Genomic DNA, 25,748 nt, shown 5'->3' with positions numbered 1-25,748 from the left:
GTCATGCTGCCTCGCCAGCAACGGGGCCACTGCCCACGAACGTGGGAAAGCGGGTCTCGAGGCCCTCAAGGCAGCTGCCACCGCGGGGCAGGACAGCGCTTCAGGGGCACAGACTCACAGCTCCGGTGACTACTGGTGGGGCAGCCCTGGGCAAATGATGCCCGTTCACAGGCCCTCTCCTGCAGGGCTGCTGGAAGACTAGAAACACACACGCATACACACACACTCACACCGGCAGAGGGAAGGTCAGCAAAGGGAAGCTGCTCGTTACTCTGGCTCTAGGCCTGCCCCGGGCCCTCTCCTAACACAGCGACCCTGAAGCGAAGTCGCCACGGGGTCTCTGACGTGCAGCTAGCCTGATCGTCAAGCACCCTTGCTCCACTGAGCCCGCCTTCAGCCGAGGTCTGCAGTCACCGGCTCCACGGGTCTTTGGGTTCCAGCTTGCAAGGCCGAAAAACTAAGGGAGGCCGAGGGGTCTGCCTTCAGGAAGCTCAGACTCAAAGGTGCTGCCCCGGCTCGCGGGCCGGGTGGACGGGCTCCACCAGGTACTGACAAGAATGGCGACGCAGATTCGTCCGTCTTCCTGCACTCATGCCAGAAAGAGCCACACGGCCAAGGACAGCGTCTGGCCAGGGACACTCGGGGTGGGTTTAAGCAGCAGGCGACACCTTCTGTTTCAGTGTGTGCTCAGTCACTCGTTTATTTGCCAAGATGTGCACACGCGAGTGCGGAGTCGGCCGGGACAGCGCGTGGCGCCTAGGTACGCACAGGCCCTTCCACGGCTTGGGTTACAGACAACTTCATAGCTAGTGCACCACACACACAAGACAGAACAGGAAGCCTAAAAACCCCAAGCCACTCCAAGACATGGGGGGGAGGAGTGGTGCCGCGCGTCCCGTGGGGGAGGGGATCGATGCACACGAGGGAAGAACACGGAGGATGGAAGGCAAGCTCGCTTCGGTCTCTGCTAACTGCAGTTTCCGTGTGATCTTCAGGGGATGGAGTTCAACAGGTCCTTTAGGAAGCTCTCAGGATCAGTGATTTCTGATAACAGACCTGGAAAACAGGGGCACGCAGGGGTGGGTTAGGCGTAGGCACGCACAGCCCCCAGCCCACTGAGTCACGGCTGCCGCATCCACGCAGAGAACACCATGTGCCCCGACAAGCTCCGACACGCTGCTCCCAGGCACACTGGCGATGACGGGGAGGCAGTCACTGAGCAAGCACTCTCGTTCTGGAAGAGGAACTGGTCACGTTCTGCAACCAGGCGCCACCGTGTGTTCCAAGGCATTAAAGTGGCAGAGACCAACCCTACGACCCCCAGGGCAGAGGTTCTAACTCAGGTCCACGAACCACCGCAGGGGAGCCTCTCGTCTGCTGAAACTCCGTGCAAAGCAGAGGGGCCTTCTGGAGGGAGAGAGTCCACAGCACGCAGCATACTCTCGAAGGGGCCGGGGCCAAGGAAAAGCTAACACCAGTGCCCCCAAGGGCCACGAGGAACAGAGCACAGTACCAGGGCCCTGGGCTCAGCTGGGCTTCGTTCCAACCACTAGTCCCAGGATCTCGAGTGAGCTGCCAAAGCTCAGGAGCTCCGTTTCTGCAACCATCAAACAGGGACAGTAACAAGTCCTACCTGGGTCACTGTAGGGATTAAATGAGGCCACGTGTGAATGTGCGAGTGCACAGAAGGGGCTCTGTGGCCCCCAAGCAGGGCGCTCAAAGTTAACGGCCGCCAAGCTGTTAAGCCTGAGTCCTGGCGACATTCACGCCCAGGTCCTCTCCCCAGCATCCGTGCTAACGGGGGAAAGGTTGGCACCGATCACCCCTTGTTGGTTTTGGAAGGTGGTTTTGCCCTTGCATCTGAGCAGGGTGTGTCTGGTATTCTGAAATTTTCCGCCAGTCTAAACGAAATAATAAAATCACGCCGTAAAAACCCGACCCTGGCGTGAGGCTACAGAGGCTCCCTGCCCAGCAGGTCCCGCTCTCCCCTGCTTCAGGCTGGCGACGACGCTGCAAGCTGCGGGATGGCTGGGACGCCATGAACCGAGGCGAACACCGTCCTTCCCCTGCCACCCCTCCTCTCGTGCTCAGACCCTCCGTCCCCACCAACAGCCTCTGCTCACACACTCCCCAAAGCATGAGGACACAAATACATGGGCCACCAGCTCTCGGGCAGGAATGGCTCCTGGGAAGGCGTGTGGCTCAGGGACAACGTCGAGGCTGCAAGTTAACAAAAACGCTGAGCTGAGCGATGTCAACTTGTGACCACCAGATAGCGGGGGTAGCACTGGGCCAACAAAGGTCCATGACAGCGCTCGGCTTCTGCCGAGGCCACCCGCAAAGCACAGTCAAACCGGAAGCCCCCAGCACACAGGGACCTCCGTCAGCTGGCGCAGGGCTGGGAGGAAAGCAGAATTCTGTGAGCGTCGCTAGAGACCCCTGAGAGTGTAGCTCCCAGAGGGTGAAGACAGACAAGAAAAATACTAGTGGAGGCTTTCTCCTGATGGTGGGATCTGGGGAGAACGTTTTCTTTACACAGCAGGTCTCGATCTCAGGGTCAGGCCCTGAGCTGAGATCAAAAGTTGGACGCTTAACCAACTGAATGAGCCACCAGGTGCCCCATGTTTTTCAGGGTCTTTTGTTTTTTTTTAGAGGCTCTACCAATTTTCCAGGTCTGCCCCACTGGAAACTCCTCTAATCTTCACAGCCTCAGTTACCCCACCTATGAAGTGGGGGTAACCACAGTTCCACCCCGAACACGTGTACCCACTGAGCAGCACAGGGCGTGGGACGCAGTAAGTCCCCACGTGTCCCAGCTGCTGTTCCTGCTCCCAGTGGCCTGGTGTTTACTTATCTCTCCCAGACCGTTTGGCAGTGACCGACAGGCTGGTTCTTGCTTGTGTTCCTTCTGCCGTGAAGACGGAAGCTAATACCGGCCCCTCTAAGACAGACGTGGGTTTTGCTGTAGAAGATTTTCGAGAGAGAAAATCCTGACACTGACCAGCCGCATCGAGGAACTCCGAGAAGGTCTCCACTGGCATGAACTCCTCCTGGAAGGTCTTCAGGGCTTTGTCAGCAGCTTCGTAGATGGGCATGTCGTTGTGGCGGATGTATTCCGCTAGAGAGCAGGACCAGCCTCCCTCCGTGTTGCTGGTAGGCACCTTCTACAAGAACCGACAGGAGACAGGCCCGGGGGTGGATTACTTAATGCCTCGAGTCAGTCAGGCCTTCTCGATGCCAAAAAGCAGCCCTCCCGTTTACACCCAAGTTCCCCTGGAGGACGTATTTTGGTTCCAGGAACAGCAAAGTCTCGTGTCATTCCTCCTGCAGCCCCTTTATTATGCACCGTGTCACTTACAGGCTACAAGTCGAGACCGCTACTCCTCTCTGCAGGTGTCACATCTGCATTTCCCCAGGAAAAGGGGATCTCACCGTGCTTCACTCAGATTGTACAAGGAACCATCCCCAAACCCTCTGACTCTCTCAAGGCAGAGAGCAGTGTCCCTACCGGAAGCTAGGCTGGAGTAGGTCACACTCACACAAGGCAACGGACTTTACCCAAACGGAGGGGCCAAGGGCAAACAGAGGGTGACTCAGGAGGGAAGGTCTGCCTGGGGAAGTGAGTTTGCAGCAGGCCTGAGACCAGGTGACAGGAGCGGTCTGGGCTACAAACGGACGTCGCAGGTGAAAGGGTCTAAGCGACGGTGGAAATCCTTCCGCAGGGGAGGCAGCTCGCTTCCCAGCAGAGGCCAGAGGGGGGGCAGCCGCCCCGCTGCTGCGTGGGGTCAGAGCCAGCAGCACAAAAAGTTCAAACTCTTGCAGAAGGCAGTCGAGCTTCTGATGGCTTCCCTACCTTAAACATGTTGTAAATGAGATCGACGAGGGCCCAAAAGAGAAGGGAAGAGCGATAAGCAGAGTAGTCCTTCACTGCCTTGTCGGTCAGCCTGGAAAAGAAAATCAAATCGCATGTCCGTGAAGACGCTGGAGGGATACACGCGACGATGGAGCGGAGCAAGTCAAGGATCCAGGAATCTACGCACGTCTCCACGTCAGCTACTGGCCTATCTTCTCGGGAAAAAGCAGCTGTGGGCAAGAACTTCTGAAGCCTGGACCCAGGGGTTTACTTACTATAAAATAATCCATGAAATACTCATCCTCAGTACTGACTCTCTTCCGGATCAGGGTGAATCAGAATAGGGGGAACACCACGTGCAACGTGGCAACCAGAGACCACTGCCATGAAGAGATGCCAGGGAGGCCCGCGCACCCCTGCTCTGTGGAGCCCCACACGAGCTCTCGGACTTGCCAGCACCTCATACGTGAAGGGGAAACAGGGCTCTACCTCAGCCTTGACATTCCCGCTGGGAGCCATTTCCACAAATACAGTCAGCAGACTAAACCAGCCAAACACAGGGATTTGTTAACCACGGGCTGTGTTAAAAACAAAAACAAAAACAAAAACAAAAAAACAAAAACAAAAACAAAAACAAAAACAAAAACAAAACGGCGAGCTGGTGGAAAACTGGCCCTGGGCAACAGTAACATCCAGGATGGAAGATGCAACCGCCACCTCTAAATCCCGGGCTGTCCCAGAGCCACCGCCACAGTCCCGGTCTCTGCCCAGGACCAGCTCTACCCAACCTAACGATTCAGCGCAGGATTCAAGGCCAGCGGGCTCTTGGAATAGCGGGGGCGGTCTGGGACACCATCCTCTGCCCTCTCAGCAGGCACTCCTGGCTTGAGGAGCGAGGACACTAGATCACAGTGGTAAAGCCACTATGAAACGCAGAGAGAGCAGACACCCCTCTGCTATAGGATTCAGTTTCTACCGTCCGAGATCTACAAGACGTTTTGTTTGCAAACTGCCTTCACATCTGCAGTAAATAAAAGCTAGATGAACCCTTGTCACAGAAATTCTGTCTTAAAACGCACTAGAACAAAGTCCGTAACTAAGGGAACTAAAATTGAGTATTAAAGTATCTGTGTGTAGGTAAGAATCATAAAGTGAGACCGTCCCTTATGGGCCTTAAGAGAAGGAACTGTGTGTGGCAGGGCGGGGGGTGAGGGGGGCTTGGGGGGCTCAGTCGGTTGAGCGTCCGACTTCGGCTCAGGTCATGATCTCACGGTCCGTGAGTTCAAGCCCTGCATCGGGCTCTGTGCTGACAGCTCAGAGCCTGGAGGCTGCTTCGGATTCTGTGTCTCCCTCTCTCTCTGCCCCTCCCCTGCCCATGCTCTGTCTCTCTCTGTCTCAAAAATAAACAAAAACATTTATTAAAAAAAAAAAAAATTTTTTTTAAATAAATAAATAAATAAAGTGTCTGTGTGTAGGTAAGAATCATAAAGTGAGACCATCCCATATGGGCCTTAAGAGAAGGAACTGTGTGGTGGGGTGGGGGGGGGGGGTGCTTGGGGGGCTCAGTCAGTTGAGCAACTGACTTCGGCTCAGGTCATAATCTGGCAGTTCGTGAGTTCGAGCCCCGCGTCGGGCTCTGTGCTGACAGCTCAGAGCCTGGAGTCTGCTTCGGATTCTGTGTCTCCATCTCTCTGCCCCTTCCCCACTCTCATGTTCTGTCTCTCCAAAATGAATATAAGTTTAAAAAAAAGAGAGAGAGAAGGAACTGTGGGGCCCGGGATGGCATCCACACGTACACTCAGCAAAGGTAAATTCATTAACAAAATGAAGTCAGACAATTCTGTTTGCTACAATATTCTTCCCGTTCCCTCCCTGCACCCCCATATCCTCCAGGGCACCCGCTGTCTCCCACCTGCCCTGCGTGTGGACTCGGCAGCCCACAGCGAGGTCTGCTGCCAGGCCAGCCTGGGGGCAAGGGTGACACCCACTCGTCTGTGACTCTGCCTGCTGCCCACGGGACACCAGATAGGGCTCAGACGGAAGCCTAAGTCCCAGGCCTAACGACTTACAAGTTCCTGGCAGAGGAACCCTTCTTCCTGAATGTAAAACACGCACAAGAGGTCAACTTCTCTCGGTGCAAATTCCTAGATTTTTGTATCGGCTACTGCCTCCCACCCCATCACAGACTCAGGACAAAGCCTGCTGCTGCCAGGGACACCGCCCAACCGCCAGAACGACGCCCTCTGAGTGTCCCTCCGGCACAGTCTCTCCTCAGAGAGTGTCCCAATACGGGGCTCACGCCCAGCACCTCCCCCAGCCTGTTTCAGGGGCTCCAGCTCAGGCCTCCACCCCACGCCAGACTCGGTGGCTGCTGTGCTTTGGTAAGCAGGAATCGAGCGACCTGCCCAACTTAATTATTTAAGGGGAATTAATAAAGGTGAGTAAACTGCCACAAAGAAAATGGCAACCCGCGAGGGCAGCTCACACTGGATTTCCTAAGTGAGCTGTGACCAGATGGGCTTTTCCCCCACTGCCTGGGACAGCAGAGAGTTCTGGTCTCCTAACTGAAAGCAAAACGGCTCCTGTGGGTTCAAATCTCACAGCTGCCACCGAGGGCCAGTGCCCAGCAGACAGCCACCCTCACAGGGACAGGCTGAGCCTGGCTTACGAACAACCTGCTACCTTCCAGATCGAACTTCTGATTTCTAGCGGCTAGCTCAGCATGAATGCTCTGGACTCTGGGAAACACAGGACAGTGATACGTCTGAAAGGGGGCATGGGTTAGGTGCGAACTTGAATGAGACTCACCCCCTCCTCCTCTACACAGAGCAGCTAGTACTGGCAGGACTCAAGAGCAGAGCTCTGACCTAGTCCCTGAGGGTGGAGGGGCCTTTGACTGGCAACGCGGATAAACCAGAGCTGGTGGGGGTAAAAGGTACCAGGTGCCGATCCAGGCACATGGCTGTGCCCACTTGGTCTGTCATTATCAGGGGCTTGAAAGCCTGTAAATGTGGAAATGTTCCCTTGGATCCTAGCAAGGGCAGACAGACAAGAACAGATCTTCCAGAAGTGAAGATTTCCCTGGAGTGCCAGAAGCAAGCTGACAAACCTACACCCTTCTCAAGCCCAGGGGAGGCAGACACAGCACATGGGCCACCATGAGCCGAGAGAGGAGTCCCGTGGAGTCCACGCAACGTGTGGCAACCCTGTGGTCATCTCAAAGGGCTTCTTGTTGTTTACAGCTGTTTTTCTCAAGATGCTGCCCATCTGACCCAAATCACAGCACAAGGTCATGAGAACAAAGACGCTTCCTTCCTTGAAAGATCGTTCCTTCTTTGGGACGTGTCCACACGAATAGGAGAAACAGAAGAAAGGCTCGTGGAACGTGGGGCAGACAGCACAGGAATGTGACCAGGGAGAGAGATAATGAGCTTTTCATGGTCAGAAAAGAAAATCCCCAGTGCAGCCATGCGGAAGCTTTCCCAGTTTATGGCCAGGCCAGCGAGACTGGGAAAACCCAGTCACCTGCCCTAGCTCCCTGCTGGCCCTCATCCTCCTCACCAGTAGTCTCACCCTGCGCCTGGCTGGCTGCTTCTCTGAAATCTTCCACAGACCCAAGCCTCACTCCACCTTTCCAGAGGCTGAACACGAGACCCACAGGTGGCCAAGGCACCTGCTGGCCATCGGGCCTAGACCCTTGGCACCACAAGGCACAGGGTCAATGACCGAGTCAAACGAGCAGGCCCTCACTTACCACACACGCTGCAAAGCAGCTTTTACACACAACGGGAAATATGTAATCCAGGCACCAGGCAGCCCAGAAGACGGGACTTCCTGAGGCAGAGACTGACCTGGTGGCTCCCCCTGGAGCCACTGCCCGGGCCTGAGAGGTCACCAGCAGCCTCCGCAGGATTTCCACGCGTGTGGCTCTCCACTTCTCGGGGGGCAGGATGTGGAGGGCCAGGACCGTGAAATAGTGGGGCCCGTCCACTTCAAAGGCACTCTCCACCCACTTCTCCTTGGGCTGCTCCAGAAAGCCCTGGAGGTTCTTCTCCTCTCGGGAAGTTGCTCGGGTTCTGGAACAAAAGGGACACAATGAAACCAGGGCAGAAGCAGGGTACCAGCAGCAAGAGGAGAGGAGGTTTGGTCAACATCTCGTCTTCTTTTAAGCTTTTGAACGCTTGGATCACGAAACATGGCCACCCACTCTTAAGTAGCCCTCCTACCCCCTCCCCAAGGACTGCTTCTTCCCTTCTAAGCCCTACTTGGTGGCACTTTCCCTGCCCCCATCAACTCCTAGCTCAGCTCTGACACGATTCCAAACACCTACTGGCTCTTGAGCCCCCTGCATATGGCGGACAAGGTCACAAACACTCCACCAACAAAGTGACCGAACGACTCTGGAAGGTGACAGCTAGCACCTTCTTACCACGGTATCTGAAGCCTAGAGAAGCGAAATGACCTTCCCTAAGCCAGTGAGTCTGTAAGTGAGGGAGCCAATGTGTGTCCAGAACCTGACTCTGCAACCCAGCCCATGTTCTCGCTTGCCCCACGTAGTCCCCAGAGCTAGGCTGTTTGCATTGGTTCCCGTGTTGCACCCTCCATATCTCATGGTTTCCTTACGTGTGTGTGTTCCTCCTTCATTCGAACAGCTGCCTCCGAGCAAGCACTGCTTCCTGTTCTCTCTCCTGCCTAAACTGTGGGCACATGGTCCTGAACTTTACTACCAGGCACTGCTCTGGGAGCCCGAATGGATCATCTCACCTAATCGTGACAACGGCCCTAGGACACAGGTACCGGATCCACACCTATTTCACAGAAGAGGACACAACAGAGAAGACAGCTACCTTGCCCACAATCGCATGCTGGGGAGTGGAAGAATGAGGCTTTGAACCCTGGCAGTCTGGCTGCCAAGCTGGCCCTCCACGTTCTTGATCCACGCAAAGGCCCTTGCCCAGCACCACAGAGTTTCGGTGAGCGGCACTGGGGCGGCACAGAGACCCCACTGGAGGCCTTCCTGACCGCATATCCCTGACCCTATCACCTGGATGGCGCTCTCATGCCAAGAGCACCTACCGCCCTGTCCTTATCCCAAGGGGGGGGGGGGGGTGCGGAGGAGAACAAAACACAACCCCCAAAGCCGTGACAGTCCAAGCCACCAGGCCCACAGACGGCACCGGCAAATGCCGGACTGTGGGAAGGCAGAAGGGGGCTGTGTGCAAGGACACCGTGCTTCCTTCTGCTGAGAATGGACAAGGATGGCACAGACGGGTGGACTCGACTGGACTTTCCAGAACTGGGAGTCAGAAGCGTTCTGCCACCGTAGGACCTGCCCCACTCCGCTCTGGCTCACAGCATGACCTACTTGCCTGTATACACAAACGTGACCAGGCTCATGCCAAGGTGAAGCGACCAGCTGGGGGAGCAGTCTATGGCTGCGCAACAGCGCCTCTGCGTGAAGCTTCCACGTGAGGCTCTGACCAAGACACATCCGTGACATAGCCAACACCCTCCCTGGTCAAGGGGCTCGAGCCTGAGTTACCAGTACGTGGCCCCCTGAGAAACACAGGACACCTGTGGTCACCGGCTCTTCAGCCGGGCGAGTCACGCTGCCTCTCTGGGCGCCGCGCACCCTGCCGGAGAGCAGGGCAGTCCGCTCTGCCGCACAGCTGCCAAGGGACAGGTCTCCGCAGAGCCAACAGCTCCGTCAAAGGCCGAACAAACACCGGCAGTTAGCACTGCCGGGGCCTGCAGCGATCTGGAGAGTGAGAACATCTGTGCCGTCGATGATGTGGGTGTCTGAGAGCCTCAGCAGTTTAGCAGAGGGTGTCACGCCCTGACAGAGACCTGCCCGTGCGTCTTGTTAAGGATGAGGCGTGCGTTCTGGAGCTCAGCCTTCTATCTCACCGGGAAATGGGAGGGAAGGAGAAAACAACATTGGTGAAGACAGAAGGCTAGAAAGGACAAGAGACAGACTGTCCTGTTGCCTAACCGAGACTGCAGCTGCCTTAGGCGGACCGTACCCAGTCTTTCAACAGCTGGCCAGTTCCCTGCCCGAAGCAGGTAGGAGACTCTTGTTGGAAAACAGGGCCAAAAAGCACAAAACTGTTCAAACCAGGAGGCAAAGTTTACTAAACCTTCTAACTGGCTTTTAACATCTGGGCTGGTATGAACGAATGCTATTTGCTACCCTAACTGCTTCTTTAAAATTACACTTTTAGCTATCAGTCTAACTGCTCCGTGATGTATACACAGATAAAAATACAAACCCACTCTCCTCCTGGTTATCAGCCAACTTTTCCAATCTTCGACACTTCCTACTCTCAATGTGCCAGAAGCACTGCTCACCGGGGGAGAAACCAGGATCCAAGTCCAGTCTTCCATTTATGAAAACGGTCTTTGGTTCTGCCGCAGCCCCCAGTTATGAAACCTTCCCCTGTAACACCCTGTGTCCCCTTGACAGTGACTATGTGCGGTTCTGATCCATGGCCTCCCCACCCAAGAGCACCGAGTCTTATGGGTAGTGGAGGCAACATCGTAGTAGAAGCTAAGGAGGTTCTCTGGTGGGCTGGCCTCTCCCAGTTCCTGGTTCCCCTCCGGGCGGAGCGTCAGTCCAAGGACACAGCCTTCAACTGCCCACTCGGGGGAGACGGAACCGTTCTGGAAAGGAAGTCACCTTATTCTGTGTGACTCTGGAAAGCCGCAGAAAACGCGTGCTTCAGTAAAGGCTACCCGAGGCCAGCCATCTGCCCTGGAACTAACTCGGGCAGACATAGAAATGTTGACACCTTGCTGGGCAGAGGGGCACGGGGCGGGCCGGCCAGACGCCCACTGGGGAGCGAGATACTGACGTGTTCAGGACGTAAAGCACAGTGTGGACGATGTAGGGGATCAGGTGGATGTTGCTCTCCCGGCCGCCGCCGCCGGTGTCCGCGCTGAACGACTGCTCCATGGCAAAGCGCAGGAAGAGCAGCTTCATGTCATGGATGTTGAGCTGGTACGTGGGCTCCCGCTGGCCCGTACACTCCTGGAGGTAAGTGTTGTGCCTGCGGGGAAGCAGAATGAACGCTGTGAGCAAAGCGGGCTCCCCGGGGAAAGCCCAGTTTGGAAGGGAGAGCCCCCTCGGCACAGCCCGGTCCGATGGCTGCAAAGGTCACATAAGCAGATTGAGGAACGAAGGGGACGGCTGAGGACATGAACTGTGGCCTGTAGGAAGACAGGAGCAGATGACAACTCCATTTCTCCTATGACTGAATGTGATGCCCTCCAAGCTTTGAGAAGACCTCGCTAGTTCTGGGGGCCCTATTTCCTGAGAGACAAATGTCACAAAATGTATCATAGCCAAACCTAGCACACTTTAGAAGAAGAAACATGGGAAGTATTCATTCTTACAAGGTGATCTATTCATAAGAATGTTTTCTTTAACCTCCAAATGAAAGGTATTTTTCTATATTTTTTTAATGTTTATTTTTGAGAGAGAGAGAGAAAGACAGAGCATGAGCAGGACAGGAGGAGAGAGAGAGGGAAACATGGCATCCGAAGCAGACTCCAGGCTCTGAGCTGTCAGCATAGAGCCCAATGCGGGGCTCGAACCCACGAACTGTGAGATCACGACCTGAGCTGAAGTCGGACGCTTAACCGACTGAGCCACCCAGGCACCCCGTATTTTTCTATTTTAAGAAAAGTGTATTTCAGAGAGAGCTTGCACGTGTACGCAAGTGCAGGAGGGGCAGAGAGAGACGGAGAGAGAATCCCAAGCAGGCTCCATGCTGTAAGCATGGAGCCCAATGCAGGGCTCAATCCCATGAACCATGAACCGTGAGAGGATGACCTGAGCTGCAATCAAGAGTCGGATGCTCAACCTACTGAGCCACCCAGGTGCCCCTGAAAGATATTTTTCTATGTCAATACGTGCTACCATCAGCCTGGGCTCTATGTGACCTCAGGTATTTACTCAACCTCTCTGCCTCAAATTCCTCAACCAGAGAATGTGTGTAAGAGCACATGGTAAGCATTTTAATATGCTGCCCATCCTGATTACTGCCAGGTACCTTTCCATCCCCCAGCTTTACAACTGGACTCGGGGTGGGGCATCACTCCACCAAGCAGCAGCAAGAGCGAGGACCTCCTCAAAGCCTTAGTGACTCTAGTCTGCATTTTAGGACAAGGGAGGCTTGAAAGGAGCCTGATAATCCCCCTGGACTGAGCTATTTTCATTATTTAAATCTCAGAGGCACACACCGCAGAAGACAAATATGGGAAACTTTGGCTTTAAGGACCAAGTCAGGGTGGTGTGTCTTATGCCCTGAGATCAACAAGGGAGAAAAGGTAGCAACTAACTAGAAATTCCATGTGGTGCACCAGATGCTGAGGGTGCCGGTTTCTTGCAGCCGAGTTCCTCCCTGATCCAGATAGCTTCCCTGCCAGCACTCAAAGAAAGGGACCACGGTTCTCAACGACAGTCACAGGCCTTCGGGCCAAGCTGATCACTGATTTTCCCCCATCTCCTGGGAACCCCGTCTTCCGTATCATTCACACTGCTCAACACTCACCTTGCCAAGCAGGTGGCAAAAGCTGATTCAGGGACGTGGGGCCCCCAGACCGGAAGGAGACCATTGCACTTAGTGTTGGCGTTCTGAAGGGCTGCGCTCTCCCACTCCTCCCGGCCACGAGCCAGCCTGGATTGGGAGAAGAGCAGGGACAAGTGACCACTGGAACTGATTTGGCAACCAGGCACCTGGGCACGTGGGGGCGGAGCAGAGTTTGCTAACACTAGGGAAAGAAGTTAGCCCATGCACCTGACTCCAGAGAGAATTAGCCCTTTGTATCATAATATGGTAAATGCCAGCTTCGCTGCTTCCGGGAAGCAAGGTTGCTTTCTCCAGCCTTAGGCCAAACGCCAAATGGATTTCTTAATCACACAGCACAAATGGCTCTTGGCCTGTGTGATTTGACGTCAGACACCCTAGTCCCCGGAGATGAAAACTTCAGGGTCGGCACCCTCCCTCCTCCCGGCACAGGGCCTTGGGCAAGGTGTCCACTGCTCTGAAGGGACACAGGCCTGGCTGAGGAGCCACTCTGCAGGAGCTAGGGCCTACCTGACGGCAGCCAGGTGGCAGTCGTAGTGCACGATGTTGAAGTGGGACACGGTGCTGTAGCCCTGCTGTTTCCGGGGCTTATTCTCCATCTCTTCCAAGGCTACCCGCTTGGTGAAGGTATAGATGCCCAGGACTTTTGTGGGCTGCAAAGACACCATGAAAAGGAGGAGCAGTGAGGCGAAGTCCAAGGCAGGCTCCGGGAGGAGGCGAAGCCGAAGAGAGGGGAGCCGAGGGCCTCCCCTCCCAGGAAGGAATGCACTCAAGGAGGGGGGATGGTCAGCACCTTGGTCTCCCGGCTAAGCACTCGGCTGGGCACAGTCCCAGTGAGATGAGAAATGTGGGGAACGACCAAAATAAAGCAGATGCCGTGCAGACGGAAAGGCTAATACAGAAGCCTAAACTGACATCCTTCCCTTTTTGCTTCATTTATCTCAAAAGGAAGAATAAAGTGCCTTCCTGCTAAGTCACCTGCTTTATAAAACTTATCAAGCAGTTCCCAGAAGCCTGTGCCACAGCAGGACCTACGAGCTGGAGGGGAAGAGGACGCCTTGTAGGCCTTTAGGGGAACAAGCAGGTCCCATGCTGTCCTGTTCCTGTCCGTCGTAAATCTAGTTGGATAGAGGTCCTGAGCTTCTCCCCAGGTATCCTGCTTAAAAGCAGCACGATGTGCTTTTAAAAGCCCCAGGTCTGGAGTCAGAGAAGCATGGGCTACAGTTCTGGCTCTGCCACGTGACCCTTGTTTTGCTTTGTTTTGTAGGTTTAAAAACAGAATTACCCAGTTTACATAAAGCTCTGGGCACAAGGACTGGCATATAGAAAGAATCCAACGGGTGATGATGCTGGGGGTGGGGGGTGGGGGGTGGCAGTGATGATGAAGCCTCGTGTTCAGATCAGTCTGCCTTCCTCCCTTTAGAGAGGCAGCTGGCCCCGAGACACGCCTCAACCTCGGCCCACCTAAGAACAAAAAGGCCGGCGGGAGAAGGACGCCACCGGAGCAAGGGGCCAGGCTGCGCACCCAGCCCAGGGCGAGCGCTATACCTGGAACTTGTACCCCTCCCTGCAGATGCAGCACGTGAGACCCGGCTCCTCAATTAGCTCCTCCATCTGCTTCAGGAGCGCCGTCTTGGTCACGACCTGGCCCTTCTCGTTTGTCTGTAGGGGAAACCCAAGTGACATGTCAGAAGGGGATTTCCACCCGCCGCCCCCCAACCTAGCTTGGGGACACTCAGGAACAGGGCGGCCCTTCCACAGGCACTGGAAGGACAAGTCACAGAAAGGAAACCTCTGTAGGTGGCTTCCAGTGAGGGTAAAGACCCAGATTCTTCTACTCTCTTCCTCCGGGAACCACTGAAGCAGAGGAGACTAACCAGCTGGAAGCCTGGCTAGCTGCCACTTGCCCCCAAAAAAGCCCCCTTTCTTCGCGCTGGCAATCCCAAGTCCCAGCTGCCAAGGGCTGTCGCATTAGGATTCCCTTCACGGTTCCCACGGGAGTTTTAAAACTGCCGACATCCAAGCTTGGCTGGTTCGGAGAAGGCTTTCCTAAGACTACGCTTCTTCTGACCCGGGGCAAGGAGAGCACAGGCCATCATGTCCAACCGACGTGGGTTCAAACTCTCGTCAACCCCTCGTTAAGCATGAGCGTTGGCCTATTTCCTGTGCTTCTCAGCCTCTGTTACTCCAACCAGAGAAAGGGTATGGTAAGATCAGCCTCACTGTGTCACACAAGGGCTTAAATAAAACCTTACACGCAAGGTGCCTAACTAAGCACAGTGCCTGGCAAGCAGTAAATCCCCTGGGAGCAGGAGTGATCATCCCCGTTCTCATGGTTTCTGTGAACTCGTTATGTCATTTAACCTCGGAGCCCCATCTGGGCGGTGGGACAACAGTCACACCTCTGAGGGGTTGTCAGGAAGGTGCACCTAGCTCCCTCCTTCTCCTCACCAGCCCAGCTCTGTCCCGAAGCATGGAGTGTGGACGAGAACGTGGGGACTCCCAGAACGTGGCTTTACCGTCATGCCCAGGGTGCCCAGAGCCTTCTGCCTCATCGCCATGGCCATACGCTTCTTCTCCGCGCGGGTCTCCCTGCGGGCGGCATCGATCTTCTTGTTTACATCAGGGTGTTCCCGCAACGCCTCCAGCAGGTTCTCTGCTAGGGTCCCAATGCCCTCATCGCTGGACACCTGCTCCAGTTTATGTAGGTTGGTGATGGAGTCCGTTCCGATCAGAACCTACCAAGTGGAGACCAGAGAAATGTATGCTTCCAATTACGTGAATCAGCATGCTCTCCAGGAGCTGACAGATAGAGAAAATTCAGCAGAATGCACGCAAACTCACGTCATCTGTTCAGTTTCGATCAGACCTTTCGAACACATGCTTCAAAAGATTCTGACAAATGGAGGAGGGTTTGGCCCTGCCGCTGACCTCTGACCAGGCACTATGCTCTTTGGCTCCAGTGCCCTGGCCTATAAAGTGGTGATAATGTCAGGGTCGTGGTGAGGATTAAAACTTCGTCACAGATAATTGGACGTAAAGCGGCCAGCACTGGGAGAGAGAAAGGGGCTCAGGTAAGATGCCCTAGAGAAGCAGCACCTGCGGAGGCCTGGGTAGTGGACTCAGTGACCACAGGGCAGAGCAGGCCGTGACATTCATAGCGACTGTGTTCGGTTCTTCCTCCAGAAGCCCTGTGTCCACCACACCTGGGAGCCCAGGATTCCCTCAACATAGGGGTATGAGAGGTGCGACTCCGAGTGGGAGTGGGGATGAGAAGACACTTTGTCTAGAGAACAGATATGACCGAGAAGCCCCCGTGCTCGAGAAGGCCGGCATTCGCTGCACCACAACACCGCACTGTCAACACGGGTGAAGGACAGAACACGCAGGCAGGGCTGACCCGACAAAGCCCTCCAGGTGAGCCGAGGAGGAGCGCCGTGCCACCCACAGCCCCCCGCCCCCTGCACAAGTGCATCCGTGTCCACCGCTACTGTACGGATTTAACGATACGTGGAAAACAACAGAACCGACCCGCGACGTGAAATGAAAGCTCGGCACTCAACCCGGATCACCCACGGGCTCATAAACCTGTCCTCAGAGCAGGTACGCTTCACACTGGCCCGTCGGCAAAGCTACAGGTCAGCTCACGTCTCGTGCTCCTGGATGCCGAGCCCACAGTGTGGCTGCCTACTGAACTGCTGCCCAGGTACCCCGACCTCCGCACGCTGGGTGTGAGCTGCGCGCCTGCGTGCGTGCATCCGTGTGTGAAGCGGTGCTTTACGTGCTAGGGGAACAAAGACCCGGCCTTCTGAGGGTGACACTCTAATCGGGCGAGCAGACGCACAACAGCAGTAGCCTGACATGATGCCCCCGCCGCACCTCACTTCGAACCTCCTCGGGTTCTTCACCGCCTTCAAGGACACCACCACTCATCTGTCGCCCAACCCAGAAACAGCAGAGTTCTTGACTCGTCCGGCTTCCTCACCCGCCACGGGCAACTGACCTCCAAATCCCATTCACTCTGCCTCCCAGACGGCTGCTGAACCCACCCGCTGTCCACCTGGTGCGCCGCTCAGCTGCCATCACCTCTTACCTAGAGTATGATAAAAGCCAACCAACTGTCTCTCCCGTCTGTCATCTCCTCTCCTGCCAATTCATGGCCGGGGGCACGGCCCTCAGGAGAAAACGCACACTCCTCTCTTTGGAGAACGCGCCCTGGACCCATGCTGCACCGGGACCAGCTCGCGCCATGCCTCGCCCCCACTGTGCACTTCCCGTATCTTTTGGCCTCTAAGCCTCGGCAGGTGCCATACTTTCCTCTAAAAGCATCTTCTTTCCTTTGGCCCCTTTCACACTACACTTATGTCACTATTCAGCTATCAACGTGAATGTGACTCTATCTTCCACCAGACAGTGAGTTCCCAGAGCACAGGCTACGACCGCCTTGGTTACCAATGTCGCCTGAGTCTAGCACAGCACAGGTACACAACAGGTGCTTAAAAAACGTGTTGCTAGGAAGAGAATGGCCTCAAGTGTGAAGGCCACGTTCCTAACTAGATTAAGCCTTAGTCTAAAGAAACTAATTCGACTTAGTAACTACAAAGAAGCCTGGAAACCACCTGACCTGAGCTTGGCCACATCACAGCCGCACTCCTGGGTTCACCCACATAGAAGACACACGTTATAGGAACAGAGAAACCAATATACGTGAAGACTCCTTTGTAAGAAGAATGACCTCCACAAAGATGTGCTAATTATGACCATCTCTAATGAACTGAACAGAAGTCTGAAACCACTGAGACCGGGGTGAGACACAATCTCTCCTGTAGCCAAGCTACCCTACTTTTGGGATGAGCTATGAGGACAGATCACCAAATGAGAGCGTGGAATGACATTCGATGCAGAAGACTATACACGGGAAGACCCAGCCCTGAGGACGCTCAAAACTCAACACTAAAAACATCCAATTAAAAGATGGGCAAAAGATATGAGCAGACAGGCTGCTGAAGCCACGCAGACGAAGCACATGGAAAGATGCGCAGCACCACTAACCATCAGGGAAGCGCAAACTGAAATCACAGGGAGCTTATCACCGTCCACCTGTCAGAGGGGCTCAACTAAAAGCCAGTGTCACCACCGGGTGGTGAGGAGGATGCAGAGGAAGATCATTCAGGCACTGCCGGTGGGAATGTAAAAGGGTGCAGCACTCTAGAAGACAGCTCAGCAGTTTCTACTGAAACTAAATATGCAGCTATGTACCCAGCAAGTGTATGCCTAGGCGTTCATCCCAGAGGAATGAAGAGCTCTACTCACGCACAAAACAACTGCATGTGAATGTTTATGGCAGTTTTATTTGTAACATCCCCAAACTGGAAACAGCCCGGATGTTCTTAACGGATGAACGGTTAAGCAACCTGGGGAACCCACACACCGTGGACCACCACCGAGCAATAAAAAGGAACAGACTCTCAATACACACAACCTGGGAATCCCCCAGAAGATCATGCGGAGTGAAAAAAGCCAACCCCAAAAGGTTATATGCTGTCTGATGCCATTTACAGAACACTCCGCAAGTGACAAAACTGCAGCCATGGAGAGATCAGTAGTGGCCAGTGGTTAGTGGCGAGGTGGACAGAGCTCTCAAAGGGCAACAAGAGGGATCCCTGTGATGACAAAGCTCCCCTGGATCCTGACTCCATCAACGTCAATATCCTGATTGTGATACTCTATGTGGTTTTGTAAGAGGTTACCATCGAGAAATGGGTATGTAGGATTTCTCTGTATTATTTAACAACTGCACGTCAACCTACAATTACCTCAAAATGAAGAGCTTGATTTAGAAAATTTCTAGCCTGGCCACCTGTCTGGGCCAGTCAGGATTTGGGAGGGGTAACAGATATTCCAGCCCAGGGGGGACAGATCAAGGATGAGCAGGGTGGGTCTCTCTGAGAACGAAGTTTCTAGCTGTCTGAACCAGGACAGAAAACAGCAATGATGGCACTATAAATGTCCCCAGAGACCCAAACGACTAAAGCCAGAAATTAAACTGTTTTAAACTCTGGCCAGCCACACCCTCCGTCCAGTTACTGCTCTGCTGACCCACGAGAAAATAAAGCCCCACGTAAGAAGGAGTCGAATGAGGAGAGCACAAGTAGACCTTACGCCTCTCCACACACACAGAGCTGAACGAGATAACCTCCGAGTCCCCCATACTCTGGGGCTCTTCCGTGCTAGGAGAAGTCACACCCTGAGGCTAATCGAGGCAGTCACGGCAGATGAGAAGAGGTGAAGGCACTGTACATGCCCTGCCTCCAGAATTAAGTAGCATGCTGGCCACTCACTCACCTGGGTGGCAGGGTGCTGCACAGCCAGCCCCCGAAGAAGCCTCAAGATAAATGGCAGGGCCGGACGAGATAAGAACTTTTTCCAGATGTCAGCATCCAGACTGCAAAGGAAAAGAAGGCAGATGAGCAGGTCAGAGGGGCAAAACCTATCTGGAAACCAGCTGTTGACCTGTTCTGGCTTGTTTACCTGTGACCCTTCAAGGGGGCCATCAACAATCACAGAGGATCACCTAGCTTGGCCGGGCAGCCAGACAAAAAGCACTATTCCAAATAGAAAGCAATAAGCTGCCACCTGTTCCCCAGCCCCGAAGGGCTGTGCGGTGGCGGAGTGGTCACCTTGATGGTTTCCAGAAGAGGAGGGAGACTCCAAGGAGGACCAAGGGGGGAATACGTTGAAGCTTTAAGCCACGACGATGAAGGAGAAAAGGACCCAGAAGAGGGAAGGAAAGCAGTCGCTTTGACAGAGCCGATTCTTACTTCTTGGCACTGGGAATGTGTTTCTGCATATAGTCCAGCGCACTCTGGGTGATTCCCTTCTGGAGAATCAGGTCCTTCAGCTGATGCCCGTTGCTGCTGCTCTTGATGCCGGCTGCGATCTTGCAGAAGCAGTCCAGGAAGACTTTATCGTCGCCACTGTGGTCTTCATCGTACCTGCGGGAGAGAGCAGAGCCTCAGCGGGTGAAGGGAACGACAAACGCGCACCGTGGCGCTCCCTCGGTTGACGACCTTCAACAGTCTACGGGGTCAAGTACGACGCGAGGATGCCGATCCGGTTCCCGCCACTCCCCGCTTCCCGCCGTGTGCTGCACACTCCCAACGCTCTCTTGCGTCTTCACGCTCTTTGCACCCGTGACTCTCTCCCTCCCGTCACACCCCTGCCCCATCTCGCCAGCCTCTTTACCGTCTCTGCCTAGCCGACTTAACAGTACACTGAGCCCCCAGTTACGATGGACCCCTTAAAGGCCAGACAGGCGTGCGCGACCCCAACAGAACTTCAGCCGGGTCTTCCCTAGGCCACAGGACGAGCCCGGGCGTTGGGAGGACCCTCCCGTGGCCGAGACGCGAGCACGTACTTGTCAAAGCTGCAGTACGGCTTGAAGCGCTCCACCAAGATCTGCATCTTCTCCACCTCGCCAAAGGACAGGTACGGGATGATGCGAAGCAGACCCTGGAGCACGCTAGGGTTGGAGCGAACGAAGGTGCTGTTGATCTGGTCCAAGAGCATCACAAGCTGATCCTTGTCGCCCGTCAGGAGGAGGTTGCCCTGCAGCGGGAAGGAGGACGGAGGGACCGGTAACGGGGTCAGGACTTCGGCCAGCCAACATCTGAACCCCAGAGGTCACCCACTTCCCTCAGAAGCAGCATTAGAAAAGCCGTCTTGGAGCTTCCTGGGTATGAGTTTCACTTGATACTAGTTTCTAAGTTTCTGTGCGGCTCTATTAATAGTCTCACGTGGTCGAAAACGCTAACACAATCTCCCCTCCCCCGAGGGAACGCAGGCTGCCTGCTGCTCACTTGGTCCCACCTCTAGCCAAAGCATGAGTACCAACAGAGATGGGGGAAACATGAGTACCAAAAGGGATGGGGAAAGGCAAGGGCACAACAGAGAGACGCTGAACTGGGACTTGGGACACCTGGTTTCTCGGCCTGATTCTGCCAGCAGCCAACTACATAACACTGAACAGCTCACTTAGCTTCTCTGCGCTTGGAGTTCCCTCAACTGGGCCATGAGGGGCTGGGCTAAGGCCCCTGTCTATGAGCTGGAACATGCTAGGATTCCATTAATGAGAGCTTCTGAGTGAACGAATACCCTTAGCAGCTTCGTTTCCTCCAAATCCACAGATTTCAGGCTTCAATGTCATCATGTCACCATTGCTTTGTGATTTCTATGACCTGAGCAGGTTCAACCATTTTTGGACACAACTAGACGCAAACAAGCCTGCTGCTGGCAACGAGACCGCATGTGCTCCCAACGTCTGCAGATGGACAGACTGGCCCCACGCACCTTGTCCTCACTCAGGGGCTCAGCAATGGATTCATCCAGAATGATCTCCATGATACTAAGCACCTGCTCGGCCACCGCCGCACCGCCACTGTCCTTGCTTTCTTGCTCAGCTACCAGGGCCTGTAGGAGGAGACCCAGTCAGTCTGGGGATAACACCACAACCACTCGTGCCGATGGGATCTGCTGCTCACCAATGCCTTCATGGCCTTACTTCCCAGATACCTGTGCGCGAGGGCGGGGGGAGGGGGACAAGCGTGTGGATGTTTGCACACAATGAAATTGTGATATTCCAGATGTCTATCTTGGCTGCCCCGAGGACAAGGGCATTACTTTTCTAGGCTATGTAGTCTGGACTGTTTTATAAACTTCCTCTTGTCTCTGGATTCAGGAAACAGACAAGGAAGTTCTCACGTGTCATGGCAGCAGCACAGGGGTGAGCCAGCAGGACAAGGGACGGTTTGAATGATCCGTGCCTCGGGCCCGTCAGCCAGACAGATGAAGAGTTTGAAAAGGCCACAAACCCTTCTCATCTGAGCCCGGATGCTCCTTCCCCGACCCAGGACTTCTGAGGCCCACTCTGTCTTCTGCAGCCCATACCCCTTACCAGGTTTAGGGTACCCAGCATGACATTCAAGGTGTTCATTTCCAGCTTGACCAGCTGCTGTCGGTTGACTTTCACCTTCACACAGTAACTGAACAATTTCAGGAGCACCTGACAAGAAAAGCCAGTCAAAACCTGTGAGGCTATCTGAGAGTGTAAGATGTGGGGACGAACAAGACAGAAATGTTTGAGAGCAGTCATGTACAATCAGGAAGTACTCTTCCTGAAGTACAGGGAACAGTAAGGAAAAGTGCTTCCTGAGGGGACATGGCAAGGCGGGGAAGATCTCAGATCAGGTTGGCATTTTAAATAGCAATGTTCTCCAGCAGTAGGTCACGTGGCCTCAGCATATCTCTACCATCTCTTAAAATGGCAATGACACCAATTCCTAGTAGAATTCCCTGTTGTCTTAGGGAAATTCCGGTTGTAACTCCGAATCTAAAAAATACTAACCAGAAAGATCCCAAAACTCATGGCCTGTGGGAACTCAGAACCACGTAGGTCGTTTATTTAGTTTTCCTTAAGACACAGGTGGATTTTCTTCTTTTATTAAGACATAAATGGCTCGTTTTTTACATTTTTAAAACTTTAACTACTTTTAGTTGCTTTTTCAATTCTAATTCTTCACATAGGTCACGTAGAACACAAATACTGTAATATGTGTTCTCATCTCCTCTGGAGCTGAAAATAATAAATAGAGTAATATTTGTGATCCTCTACTCCTCAGGAGATGGTTGGATGAACTCCCGAACCAAATCCTACAAAAAAGCCCGAAAGGGTTACCCTATGAAATCAATTTAAAAAGCAAGAATAAGAGTAATTGACTCGAGTGCAGTTTTGTAGGGAAAGACAGGCACTGGTTCCACAGGTGGCTAAAGAGACACAGCGGGAGGCTGCCATCACCACTGCGGCTTCGGGGACAGCCAAGAAGCAGGGGAGTGGGGAGCTTGCTTCCAGAATCAAGAGCTCGGGGAAGCTGCCAGGCCCTCCACTGGCTTGCACTGGCCCAGGGCACCAAGCCGCCCTCTAGGGTTACGCGTGCTGGCACAGTGGCTGCAAGCTTCCCTCCACAGGGGCCTCTCTCAAAACAATGGACCGGCCCCACCTTGCCGCCCCAACTCACAGTTAGAAGGTGGCGTCCCTGCTTGAAGTCTTTGATCCCTGCCAGTCTGTTGAGCATGCACTCCAGGCCCCCACACTGTGCCATGACGCCAGCCATCTTATACACTTCTTCTTCATCTTCTTCTTCATCTGAGGGAGGAGGGAGGCCAAGCGGAAATGGAGGGAAAGATACAGATGGAAATAAAACAGATAATCCCCTTCCAGGCTGACAGCCAGTGCCCTTTCTCTTACCTCCGATAAAAGCGTAGCAACGAAAGGGGTCAATACTGGATATGAAACTATGAGACTGAAGCCAATTAAAATTATTTACTCAAGTATGTGAAAACACAAGCACCACCACCACCATCGGGGGCAGGGGAGGAACTAAGCTAAAAATCAATCTGAACTCGTTTGTTGCCAACTGCACTTTATTTCCCAAGTTTTGTTTGGCCTTGTTTTAAAACCCCTGAGGTGTGTGAACTGGGCCATAGATACGTGTACTCTTTCTCCGTTGGGGAAGTAATCTCCCGTCAATTCTGATCAGAGGTACAGGAGAGTGTGTCCAGAACACCCGTAAATCCCAGGATGTGACCCGCTCACTGGCCCCAGACCTCTAATGCAATGTGCACCAGTGTCTGTGGGAAGGGCCTACCTGTGGTGGAGTCCAAGGACTCGATAAACTCCTCGGTGGCATCACCCAACAGCCCCCGCATGCGGTAAACGATCCTCATGGGCTCTCCCTGAGCAGAGACATGGGGAGAAAGGTGCTTGTAAACAGGTCCAGGAAATGAAAGGGACTCAACACCTGGCCTCGCTCCTGTTTCTCTACAAGGTCCTAATCACAACATCTGGAATCCACGTGCGCTGCAACTTACATCGGGGAAAGGAGGTTTATTTCATGTAGTGTCTACCACAGACCAGTTGTGTGAGCCTTTCATAACCACAATCTCATTTAATTGCTTCGAAATTGTGTGTAACAACCATAATCGCTATCATCTACAGATGCTTTACTCTGTGCTAAGTTCTGTGCTAATCAAGCACTTCAGATATCCTCTTAAACTAGGTTAAGCAGCTTTTTCAAAGTTATCCGATAACAAGCGCAGCCTAATTCCCAGCTTGTGCTTCCTTCAGGAGCACAAACTCTAACCAATGGGAACCACCACTCAAAGAATCCGGGCAAGTAAGACGAGATCAGTGAGATCAAAGAGCTTTGATTCAAGACTCCGGAATCAAAAGCAAGAGCATAAGCCAATCCTGAGGTCTTCACATAAATACAGCAAGAAAAGGGCTCTTCCAAAGTTACTCAAGTTAAAACCTCTAACCTGATGGAATGATTAAAAGTAAGTCTTTTGCAAATTAGAAGATTAGAGCACTTTACTAAATTGGAGGATTGTGAGAGGTCACTATATACCGGGTACTAAGTTAGGCATTCTGCCATCGACATTATTCTCATTTCAGAGAGAAGAAACAGGGCTCTGAAGTCACACTGCACGAAATGAAGGTGACGAGCCAGCACCACAGTACCGCTTGCCTCTAAGCCCATGCTCAGCTTCAGGACAAGAAACCCTCGTGGGACAGAACTTGCCAGAAAGGCCAGTTGCAGAAGTGTTCCCAGCTACAGAAGCCCAGTGAGAACTAAGAAAGAGAATGGCCAGAGAACAAGGGCAGAAACAGAAAGAGACCTAAGAAACAGAACAGGCTCTAGTCAGTAGCTAAGGAGACAGGCTGTTTATCAGGGAAAAAGAGCATAGAGTTAAAAAAGGTGCCTGCACTTTGCCAGAAGAAGCCCTCAGCGGGCTGGGCAGTACTGTGAAGGGCAAGTGATCCTCCTCTCTATCCTGCCTCATGGTTCAAAAGGGGAGACGCCCGTGTATGCTCTTTGGGTTCCAAACCACCATTTACAAGGGCAGCCACAGAAGCCTGATCTTAATTTTTGTGTGCCTCACAGATTAAATCTGTATCATTCTGTTCTGACGCTCAAGTGCCAACGACGGGATGCGCTGAACGGGGGGCAATCTCCCGTGTGACCCTCTGCCAACGGGCAGCAGTACCCACGGACCAGGATTCCCGGCACAGAACAGAAAGGAGAGAAGCGAAAACATGTGACAGAATGAAGGCCAAGACGTACTAGCCAACACTACCAATTTAGCATCTGAAGCTCTCCAGAAACATCTGGGCCTAAATCCAGAGGAGTTCACTGTGCTTCACGGGCAACTAGTTTGCTGTACTCCAATTACTTCCTTGATTCGCTTTACTAGAAGGTCCCCCTAATGAAAAGACGGGAAGGAAAGGGAGAGAAATGGAGGAGGAGGAAAGGAAGGGACAGGGGAGAGAGGTGAGCAGATTATCTGAGACTCTCAGTAGAGGTCGAGCAGCACCGAGGTGGCCCAAGGACCAGAGCGCCAGGCTTCCTTTCCTTCCGTCTCCCCCCACTCAAGGACAACTGCTGTTTGCACCCCAGTCTCCCCTCCAGTAACACAGAAATCACACTCGCGCCTTGGCAGCGCCAGCGGCCATGCTCCGAGCGGGCAGGCCCCCGAAAGCAGAGGCTTCGTCTCGGTCCAGAGGTGCCGCACGCAGAGCGTTACGAGACAGCGCACGCTCCCCACCGCACGCCTCCTCTGGCGCTGCCTCGCCGGCTACACGGCCAGGAACGCCCATCCTCTCCTGAAGCTCTTCCACCTCTGGCCAGAGGCCTCAACAGGAGGACGACTGGTTTTGGCCACAACCGCGAACAGGGAGGCACGGCCGTGTGAGCACTGTTTACAGCGAGGTAAGCGACGATGAGCGGCTCCTCCCGGTACCAGTCTGCTCAAGTCAGGAAAGTGAAACCCCACCTCGAAGCAAGAAAACAAGCCGCGTACCTCATTTGTGGTGCACCAGACCTTCTTGTAAACCTCGGCCACAGGAAGATCCAAACTGATGATCTTATTGTTCACTAGAAGCTGGACAGAAGAGAAGAGGAGGCCGTTGTTCCAAATAATTACAAGGCGAGTGCGTTTCAAGAACAAAGGGCACTTCACGGCAGTGGTTCATAACTCATCGGTTTTGCGTCCTGGATCTACAGACTCTCCCTCTCTAAAAAAACGGCACGTATGTGCACAACACACAGAACGTGGGACGCAACTGCAGAAGCTACAAACACCCTTAACCCAAACCGTGGACTCCAGGTTAAAAACCCCTGCTGAGGATTCCCTTTCAGGTTTTGCCAGAAGAAGCAATTACTCCATCTTACCCAACAAGCTTTTCGCCCCTC

General features: G+C 53.8%; 1 protein-coding gene across 5 annotated transcripts in view; it reads right to left on the bottom strand.

Annotated features, from left to right (window-relative positions):
- Positions 1–682: 682 nt before the first annotated feature.
- UBR4 (ubiquitin protein ligase E3 component n-recognin 4) overlaps positions 683–25,748 on the bottom strand; it is a 132,376-nt gene continuing 107,310 nt past the window's right edge. For all 5 annotated transcript variants that reach the window (XM_078452300.2, XM_060626242.3, XM_060626241.3 and 2 more), the window contains 17 exons: positions 25,357–25,437; positions 23,145–23,232; positions 22,515–22,642; positions 21,395–21,502; positions 20,791–20,910; positions 19,859–20,049; positions 19,263–19,436; positions 18,787–18,886; positions 14,961–15,179; positions 13,990–14,103; positions 12,952–13,094; positions 12,406–12,531; positions 10,705–10,899; positions 7,705–7,929; positions 3,854–3,944; positions 3,002–3,164; positions 683–1,056 (listed from right to left, as the gene is read on the bottom strand). In XM_078452300.2, coding sequence (XP_078308426.2) covers positions 992–1,056; positions 3,002–3,164; positions 3,854–3,944; positions 7,705–7,929; positions 10,705–10,899; positions 12,406–12,531; positions 12,952–13,094; positions 13,990–14,103; positions 14,961–15,179; positions 18,787–18,886; positions 19,263–19,436; positions 19,859–20,049; positions 20,791–20,910; positions 21,395–21,502; positions 22,515–22,642; positions 23,145–23,232; positions 25,357–25,437 — 2,331 coding nt within the window. In that variant the 3' untranslated portion in view covers positions 683–991. The remainder of the gene's footprint in view (positions 1,057–3,001; positions 3,165–3,853; positions 3,945–7,704; positions 7,930–10,704; positions 10,900–12,405; positions 12,532–12,951; positions 13,095–13,989; positions 14,104–14,960; positions 15,180–18,786; positions 18,887–19,262; positions 19,437–19,858; positions 20,050–20,790; positions 20,911–21,394; positions 21,503–22,514; positions 22,643–23,144; positions 23,233–25,356; positions 25,438–25,748) is intronic.

The sequence above is a fragment of the Panthera onca genome, chromosome C1, assembly GCF_046562875.1.
Source record: "Panthera onca isolate mPanOnc1 chromosome C1, mPanOnc1 haplotype 2, whole genome shotgun sequence".
NCBI classification, from domain to species: Eukaryota; Metazoa; Chordata; class Mammalia; order Carnivora; family Felidae; genus Panthera; species Panthera onca.
This window is presented reverse-complemented; position numbering and strand designations above follow the sequence as displayed.